General features: G+C 29.5%; 1 protein-coding gene across 1 annotated transcript; it reads right to left on the bottom strand.

Annotated features, from left to right (window-relative positions):
• Positions 1 to 228: 228 nt before the first annotated feature.
• Positions 229 to 3,114, bottom strand: LOC129308737 (inactive beta-amylase 9). Its single transcript, XM_054950072.1, has 3 exons — positions 2,707 to 3,114; positions 1,475 to 1,960; positions 229 to 1,379 (listed from the first exon to the last, which is right to left on the bottom strand). Exons 1-3 carry the CDS (start codon positions 2,938 to 2,940, stop codon positions 510 to 512), a joined length of 1,590 nt encoding a protein of 529 aa, XP_054806047.1. The 5' UTR covers positions 2,941 to 3,114; the 3' UTR covers positions 229 to 509.
• Positions 3,115 to 10,190: the final 7,076 nt, after the last annotated feature.

The following is a 10,190-nucleotide window of genomic DNA, read 5'->3' as shown; positions in this document are numbered from 1 at the left end:
ATAAAACTATTTACTATTTTTAACCTTTTTTCATAGTATTCTCTCCTCAATTTTTCTCCTTTTTTTTTTTTTTGGCCCAATCTAAACTAATCCTTAATCATTACTTTGAAGGAAATACCCAAAAAAAAAAATCTCAATTCAAGATTAGGATATTGCTCATTTCTATGTTTCCAGGGAAGCGAATTCATAAGCGAACTTGTTGAACTCATCATGCACATAAAACAAGGATTTCAAGACAATGGACTCTCCCTTGAAATTGTAAAATTCTCTTGCGATTCAATATGTATAACAAGCGGGATACTCCTTTGTTCCTATCTCTTTTTCACTCGATAAGATTTGATACCATAGCCCCTAATTGAGAGAGAGAGAGGTAAAAAGTCTATAGCAGTGGCTATGTAATCGAGGATGTCATTATGCATCCTGTTTGCAATATAAAGAAAACCTGTTCTTAAGCAATGGCGCAACAGATTGTTATATACATGATAATCACAAATACCAATTAATCACTTTTAGGCCGCTTGCAACTGCTTGCTTGATTCTGAGCTGTTCACTAAGGATTCAGCGGCTTCTTCATCTTCAGCAGGTAGATCATCTGTATGCAATTCTAGTTGATTAAGGCTCTGAACAAACTTGGTGAACGAAGGAAAATGTTCGGGCGAAAAGAAGTGAGCCCCCATTCTATTATATGTGAACAAGTCCAACACATTATCTCCGGACAAATTTCTCTTGATCTGTTCAAAATCTTCTGGAGCTCCAGCACCCGCATTTTGCCCCGAAACCTTGACCCCGTGCTTCCTGCAAGCTGCCATAATCTGAGCAAGCAATAACTCAGGACTTGAGAGGGTTTCATGTGGCTGGTTTGCATCTGACAGGTCCATTCCAGGACATATCATCTTACATGAGTTCTTAGCAAACATATTTGCAACTGCTTCGTAACCATCTCTGTTCTGTGTGTTATAGAAGCCTGCAGTTAGCTCAGAAGGATGAGATCGGGTTCTGTACCAAGAGTGCATTAGTGGAATTTTGCCGTATACTGAAACTTGGCAGTCAAAAGTTGTGGCTGCTATAGAAAGGAGGCGATCACCATGAGCTACAAGCATATCAGAATACCAGGAAAGGAAAAAGTTCCCATAAGGAGACTCCCATGAGCCACCATCAGTGAAAAAGCCGCCAGAGTTTGGTGACTGGCGATAGTTAGGGGCATCATGGGGACCACCAAGCCCCCACAGAGGGTTTCCTGATGCTTCAGCATGTTTTTTGAGAAGGCAAAGCATGTTTTTGTCATAACACTGGAATTCTCCAACTCCATGGATATTTGGTAGCTTGTGGTGAGATGGATAGCGTAGCTCCGCTTCTGGTCCTAAACCCATGGAAATTCCCTACAAGAGATGAAAAGACTTCGTCAGTCATATACAACAACAATAAGCTGTATGCTGAGAGCGTACAAATTTGTCGCAGAATTCAAATTTCTTACCGTAATTGTAGAGCCCATAAAATGAGCAAACGAAGATTTAAAGCTCTCACAGAAGCCCTGGTAGACCTGCGCTGCAGTTTTCCCATTGAAAACCGGAAGTTCATCAACTGCGAATGACAAACATCCCTTGTACCGCTGTCCTGATCGATCCGTAAAGAAAATGCCTGGCTCCGAATCACCAATCTGAGACACCCACTTGGGTAGTGGGATGCTTGGTGTTTTAGATCCATTAAAGCAAAGCGTCACATGGAGCTTGAGACCTGCATTCTGAACCATCTCGGCAATAGCAAGATAACCTGACCATTCATATTTTCCCATGCAGTCTTTCTCAACAATACCCCACCAAATTGGAAGTTCAACACCTTCAACTCCTAATAGCTTCAAAGCCTTCAGACCAGCTGCAATTGCCCTAGCATGGTTTACTGAACTACAGTCAGAAGAAACGGCATCGAGGGGCAACCCCACAAATAACCTGACATCATTCAGCTGCACCACCATATTTCAAGCACGTTAGTTTCTTTTTACTGGCATGACACCGGATAGAGTTATTTCATTTAGACAGAACTTGGTTTATTTGGTATAAATCCAGCTAAAGATTTGAAAGAGGCAATATTGAAGTATTAAATATATTTTACTGAGTACGTGATTATAGTCAACAGAGAATCCAATTAATTTTGAGAGGGAAATGCTATGTCCACATATAACCGGGTTAGGAGATTTTTAATGTGTCCTTCTTTAATACCCTAACTTTTTAATTTCATTTTTTATTTTTTTTTAAATTATTGATTTCTACATAAAATAAAAGACATTTGAATATATTAATATTAATGGTAAAAATTTATATTTTTTATGATTTTTTAAAGAAGAATATCATAAATATATCCTTTTATTTTTAAAAAATCATGAGAAAACAATTTTATATTTGTCCTTCAAAGAACCTTCCAGGAATGATAGTAATGCATTATCTAAAGGAACGTCAGTACTCAGAAGAACCGCGCGCAAAACAGGGACAAATGTAAGATGAAATAGATATTTGAGCCTTTGTTTTTTAGAGCTAATTTTGAAAAATTCTAACGCAAATATATATTCCATTCAAAGCTTCAAGCTAAACCACAATCCAGAACAATTAAAATAAAGCAAAGAAAATCTGAATTCCACTAGTTTCCCAATTCTTCCCCCAGCAACCAAACGCAACAAGCAATGATATGAAATTTCCGGAGAAGAAAACTCACCGATTTAGACGTTTTGGCAGAAGGAGAGCGACTCTCCTCGCGAACGGCTTCAAATTGAAAAGCTCTCACAGTCAAGCGCATCCCGGCCTTCTTCCATGCGGGACTCCGATCAAAACAAATCCTAGAATTCGAAAGCCCGAAAGAATCCTTCAGATAACAGAAGCGCACTTCCCTATAAGCAAGTTCAGATTTTCTGAGCTTAGCTTGAGAGCTTCCAATCGCCGAAGCCTCCATAGCCAGAAACGAAATCGAAATTCTCAGCTATCCGGCGGGGCAAAAAGAAAAGAAAGAAAGGGGGGGAGCAACAGAATTTCAAGCCAAGGATAAGTAACGAAAATAGTGCGGGAGAATCAGAGCCAAAAAAGGGATAAAGAATGATAGTAGGTGATGAGAGATTCTGGGTTGAGGCAAATTGAGGCGGGGAAGGCCGGGTATATAAAGGAGGAAAACGAGACACGATTTTTGGCAGGGACCAAGAAAGAAGAAAAGCGCTCAACAAAGGATGCGCCACGTGTCGGTGCGATAGGAGGCCGAAGTTCAGCCGCATATAATTATGCAATACAACGGACCAGGCAAACCTCGGATTCAGCACACAAATCATGCTGTGGGTTACGTGTATTTTACATAGAGTACAGTTTGTAAGACGAAGTTGGGGTTAAAAGCTAACTGTTGTTTTATGGTTTATATTTAAATATTCCTACGTAAAAAGTTAATTTAACAAATTAAAACTTATTTTGAATAATATAATTAAGAAATAAGTTTAAATATATAATAATCAAAAAGCATATGGGCCGGTAAAAAAAAAAACCTAAAAAGGATTTGGGTTGTATGTCTCTCTCTCACACATATATACAAATATGTAATTTGATAAATTGAAAAAAAAATTAAAATTAAATTTTAATTATAAAATAAAAGAGTTAATGTATTGATGCAGTAAATATTTTTAAATACTGAAAAACTTAATTAGATTTATTTAAAGAATATATATTAGAAATAAGAAAAATGTTAAATTTATAAATAATAAAAATATCAAATTTCAAGAGGAAATGTAAAAGGATAAATGGGTTATTCAATGAATTTAAAATGTATTAAGTGCTATTAATGGTTAGATTTCAACGTAATTAATATAAATGTTTCAAAATTTAACTTTTTACCTAACTATAGTTGGAAGATAAAAACTCATTTGCCAACTACTTTTATTCAAACATATATTTTTTTTTTCACCTTTAACTAGCTTTTAAACCTACAAATTACTCCTTCCGAATTACAATATAGGACATCTTTTAAAAATTTAACTTATTTAATTCAAAATATAGGGCATTGGGTAACATTTATAATTATTTTTAATTATACCCTCCATTCATTTATTACTTTTTTTTAAATGATGCATTGAAATTTTACTTATCATTATCAAAGCAATTTTATAAGATATTTAATGAAGGTAAAATTGTAAAGATGTAAATTTTTTTAAGAAATTAAGATTTGAACTAATATATTTTGAGAACTGTGACTTAATCACTAATGTCCTATATTTTGATCCAAAAAAAGTATTAGTTTAAGTCAAATAAATGGAATCCTAAACAAGCGCTCAATTTGATATGTTGTTTATTATTACTACTACTACTATTATTAAATGAGTTGTATTTGTGTATATCCATTTTCCATTATAAAAACTGATATAATTAAAACATGGAATAAATATGAGAAGGCGTTTGAGGAATACAGGTTAATTACACATTCATGAAAAAAGATGGAGTTGCATGCATGGTCATGAGATGAGAAAGTAAGTTGAGATAGGATAAGTGAACTTAATTGAATGGATAAAATCGGTGAAATGAGGGATTTGTTCAATAAGTGGATGGGCATGTGGGATGAGAAGGCTGACGGAGGAAAAAGTGAGGGACGTTTTGGATGGCACATAATGAAAGAAAGAAACATAAAATAAAAATTTTAGATAAGGACCTTTAACCAAACATATTAAAACAGAGGACTGTAAAATTTTTAAAATTTTACTAAAAGATTCATAAGAAATTGAAATTAAATTTATGATAGAAATAAAAAAATTACCCTCATTTTAATGAACAATATATTTTAGGTAAGATGATTTGTTCATTTTCATACTATATATTGTTTATTTACTTACAAAATATTATTAATTATTTAATGTTACTTGTTTATAGCCCTAGTTTTACTTGATTTTATTTTAAATGTTTCATGATAAAATAATTTGTTCATTCTCATATTGTATGTTGTTTATTTATTTATGAAATGTTATCCTTAAACAAATAAAGTAGGAAAACGAATAGTATTTCATAAGTAAATGAATAATATACAGTATGAGAATGAATAAGTCTTATTATCTATGATATGTTATTCATTTAAATGAGAGTAATTTTTTATTTTCTTCACAAATTTAAAAGAAATTTCATATGAAGTCTTGGAGTAAAATTTTAAAAATTTTGAACCCTTCTTTTTTATTATATTAAATTAAGGGTCCCTGCTTGAAATTTTTTTCAAACAAAAATCCCAACATGATGCATCACATCATGATTTTCGATTTCTATCCAACCAAAAAGTGATATAATATATGAATATAAATATAAATTTATTTTATCATTTAAACAAAAATCCCAACATGATGCATCACATCATGATTTTCGATTTCTATCCAACAAAAAAGTATTAATTTAAACAAGAGCAATTTTTTATTTTCCTCACAAATTTAAAAGAAATTTCACACAAAATCTTGTGGTAAAATTTTAAAAATTTTAAAATTTTATTTTTTATTATGTTAAATTAAGGGTTCCTGATTGAAATTTTTCTAAACAAAAATCCCAACATGATGCATCACATCATGATTTTCGATTTCAATCCAACAAAAAAGTGATATAATATATGAATATAAATATAAATTTATTTTATCATTGATAATAATAAAAAATAAAATATTAAAGAGATATTTTATTATAAAAATAAAATTATTAAAAATAATAATATAAAAAATGTTATTTTGATAGAATGGATGTGAAATGGATGACGTATGAGGATGAAAGAAGATAAAATAAAAGGAAAGATAATAATGAGAGGGAAGAAAAAGAAGAGGAGGGAAGAGAAGTGTGGAGAATGGGAACCACGAGAGGAAGGAGAGGGTGAGGATGGAGGGAGACAGAAGACGTGGGTGGGGCGTATTTGGGCAGACGGGCTGAGTCATCTCCACATCACACCCACTCATTGCCTGCGCCGAACTCTCTGGCAGGTCGGTGCTGCTGTTTCATGATCCAATGTTTCTCATTCTCTAATCCCTACAGCCCCCAAGCCACACGCTTTTCCTTGGATAAGCTTCATCCACTCCTTCCATCCTCCTCGCCAGGGCGGTTCATGAATCATGAGATTCCCATCCACCATTTTATCTTCATCCTCATCATGTAACTGAGACCCAGAAAAAATTACGAGAGAACGACATGACACATATTTAATATTGGGACGTAAGCAAGGTCCCGAAACAGGACCGGTCATTGAACCGGCCAAACTCAGGGGTCAAGAGTCATTGATTCAACCGGGGGTCAAACCGGAGTCAGACCGATCATAATAAAATAATATAATTTAAATAAAAAATGTATTAATTCTCAATACGTTCATACATATCCAAGTCTTAATATCTCATATAACATATAACAATAATTCTAACAATAATAAAGTATAACAACATTTCTATATTTTTTTAAAATAAGGTTAACTAAATGATAAAAAAATTTCAATGAGTTAAAATAATAGAAATAAAAATTTATTTTAAAATAAAAGATAATAAATGAAAGTGATATATTTTAAAAATTATTTAATTAAATAATTTAAATTAAAAAATAATATAATATAATATATATTTATACTTTTTGATTTCTTTTTACTTCTTTCATCCCCTTGTCTGACATAAGTATATTTTTTTGACCCTATGACTCATATTAACCTATCATTAATCATTATCATGTTAAAAATAAATATATATCTTAATTAATCATTATTAATTTTTTTTTAATTTCAACCCGCCCAACCCGCCTGAACCGAGGGGTTGGGCGGGTTAATCCGGGTTAATTCCAGATCACCCGGGTTAACTGAAAACAAAATAAAAAGAAAACCGGACCGGACACATGGCCGGGTCACCGGTTCACCGGTCGGACCAGCCGGTCCGGTCCGGTTTTAAAAACAATGAACGTAAGTATTAATTTAGCCTTCAGGTTGATGAAGGGTCAATTTTTTTCCCCAAAAAAATGCATACATATGGATATATTGTTAATTTGATTTTTTATTTTTTTATAATTTATTTTCTAAAATAATTTTCATGGTATAAAAAAAAGGACAGATCTTCAAATTTTATAAAATTATAAACCAATGTACAAACTTTAATATATATATATATATATATATAACAAGTGTTTCTAAATTATTTAAATAAAAAAAGAAATATTTATGATAAAAATAGGGAAGAGTCACTCTCAAATGTCACATAATTAATCTAAATAAATAAAAATTTTATTAAGACAAATAATTACTCTACGTCGAGCTTGCTAAAATTATAAATTTATGTTAGATAGTTGTTAATTATTATTACTTAGTTGTTAACTTAACAATTTTACTATTAATTATTCAATAGTAATTGATAATTTTAATATAACAAAGTGACAACTTCAATAAAGATATAGAAATTCAAAATAATTTTATCATTTTATGGGTTTTTTTGTTTAGATTGCTTTATGAGTTCCGAGAATAATTTTTTCTTATAAATATTTATTACTGTCTTCATTTAAAATTATAAAGTATTTTTTGAGGGTTAAATGTTAAAAAATATAAGATATTTTTAATTTTTTAAAGTGTAATCATTACTTTTTTTTAAAAAAAATGCTCCTATTTTATAAATTACTTTATATTTATTTTAGGGTAAAACACCCTATTAAATAAAAGTAAATATGAAAATATAGGTTAGTTTAAAAATAAATAACTAATTTATTGGGGTAATATTTGATTAAAAATATCTTATATTTTTGAATGAAGGAAATATCATTTATTTTATAGAGTAACAAAATTTTTGTTTTTTTTACATAAATATGTTAATAAGGACACATATACTAATTAATATGTCTTTAATTTTATTTATAAGCCATTTTTAACATGTTTTATTAGAATTAAGAAATATCTTAAAATGTATTAACTTTATCTAAAAATTTAATAAGTTTTTAACTATATCATTATAAGAATATATACTTTGATAATATACTTCTCTTGCTAATATTTACTGAAAGGTCAAAAAAAATTATAATAAAATTTAATGACATGACTTATAAATAAGATAAAAAAATCCTCATACCTTATAAATAGAATAGGAGGAAATATTACATAGATTGTGTGTGTGTGTGTGTGTATAGCATCTAGATATATTAACCTCCTTTTCTTTTCCTGAAGGGAGGGGGCTAAATATTTTGAGATCTGTATAAATACTTGGGAAGAGGAAGGAACTAGGAGACTCAATATATGAATTTGAATTTGGTTGTAGGCATTAAGTACTTATATTATTTAAGTTATTAAAATTTATATTAATGATTTAAATAAATTTACTCATTCATCAATCTTAAGTGAAGTATAAATTTAAAATTATTAATATAAATTTTAATACTTTAAATGATATAGATACTTAATGCATGTATTAAATACATCCACTAAGTTTAAATCCCTCAAGATATAGGTAGTTTCACTCCTAGGTATATATATTCTTTAAAATTCTATTTTGTTTTTTTTATTAAATTGAAGTTATTTGCAAATTTTACATTGAATTTTCCTGAGAAAAGAGTTACCCCATATATGAAAACTTGATTTATTTAATTTTTTTTAGGTTAGTTAGTTATATTGGAAATTTGAAACTTAATTAATTTGAAATGAAAACTTGAAGCATATTATTATTTATTATACTATCTAGAATTACAAGAGCGATGTTTACTGGATTTTCTACCGTTTTTTTTTTTTGGCCAAACTGAATATTCCAAGTTATAACTATATTTCTGGGCTCTTGTGCTGATTAATTGCGTTTAAAAAAATGAGTTGTTTAATTCCTATTTCTATCTCTTTCTTTCATCCTTCGTCTTCTTCACTCCTTACTAGGAATTTTACAGTCTTGTCTTGTCTTGTCTCTTCCCAATCTTAAATAGGAAAGAATAATTTTCAAGACCAGATGAGAGACGTAATTTAGCCTCGTTCCTTTTTCCAGACAAAACATGATATCTCATCACATGAATATCTCATTTATTACCTGACTAATTTAAGTTTATTTTAGTGTTGTGAGGCCATCATCACTTAAATATAAATAATTAAGAGTTAGAATCTTGACCTAACCTGTCAAAAACAAAAAAATTGGGGCAAAATGGTGGGACCACCACTGTTCCCTTGGCATCCCTTCAGCACCATTATTTTTTGTTTTTTTGGCTTCTCAGTTAACGAGGGAAGTTAGGACCATGAGGGGCAATGACTTGGCAGATATGGAATCTCCACTATCCATATCTTGCAATCTTTTTTTTTAAAAAATATATATAAATAATGATAATAAATTTTTTTAAAAATATGTAAATGATAATTTAATTTTTTAAATTATCATAATTTTTTTAAAGTCTTTTGAAACTTTTTATCATTAATAAATTTATATAAATTATTAAATTATTTTTATTAAAAATAAATAATTCACAAATTTTGTTTAAATCTTCGTAACTTTCTTTTTTATATTTATAACAATACAATAGTAAATCATAACTTTACATGTTAAATTTTTTATTTGGTATCGTGTTGTTGTAAATATTTGTAGAAAAGTTGTGAATGTTTAAATAAAATTTGTGATATTTATTTTTAATAAAGGTAATTTGATAATTTATATAAATTCATTAATAAAATAAAAGTTTCTAGGAATTTTAGAAAAATTATGACATTTCAAAAGATTAGATTATCATTTCTATATTTTAGAGGGATTTTATTGTTATTTTTCTAAAAATATATTCATTTATAAAACATTATCCAAAATAAAATAATATGGTGACTTTATCTTTTTAAAAAAATTTATCACATGGTCATTAATTATCAATTATCTTCTAAGATTTAGTATGTGTTTTTTCAACTGCAGACTATCTGTCAACAAAGTTTTTTATTTATTGTTTATAGGTATTTTTTTATTAAAGACAATCATATTTGATAAATGATTGAATATTAAATATAAATACCTCCTATAATGAAAAGTTAAATATTGATTCATTACGTTATAAAAAATGAATCCCATCTATTAGACCCTCGTTAATTTCAATTGAGTTTTTTGACCGGGCATTTTGCGCGTCAAGCTTTTCCACCTTTTGGCAGTTTAAGACCTAAGGTTTTTCGTGACATTCTCCTAATTATTTGTCATTATAAACAATGACATATATATATATATATATATAATGCTCAATATATAACAATAT

The sequence above is a fragment of the Prosopis cineraria genome, unplaced genomic scaffold (genome assembly GCF_029017545.1).
Source record: "Prosopis cineraria cultivar Desert tree isolate PC_DT_omini unplaced genomic scaffold, ASM2901754v1 PC4, whole genome shotgun sequence".
NCBI classification, from domain to species: domain Eukaryota; kingdom Viridiplantae; phylum Streptophyta; class Magnoliopsida; order Fabales; family Fabaceae; genus Prosopis; species Prosopis cineraria.
This window is presented reverse-complemented; position numbering and strand designations above follow the sequence as displayed.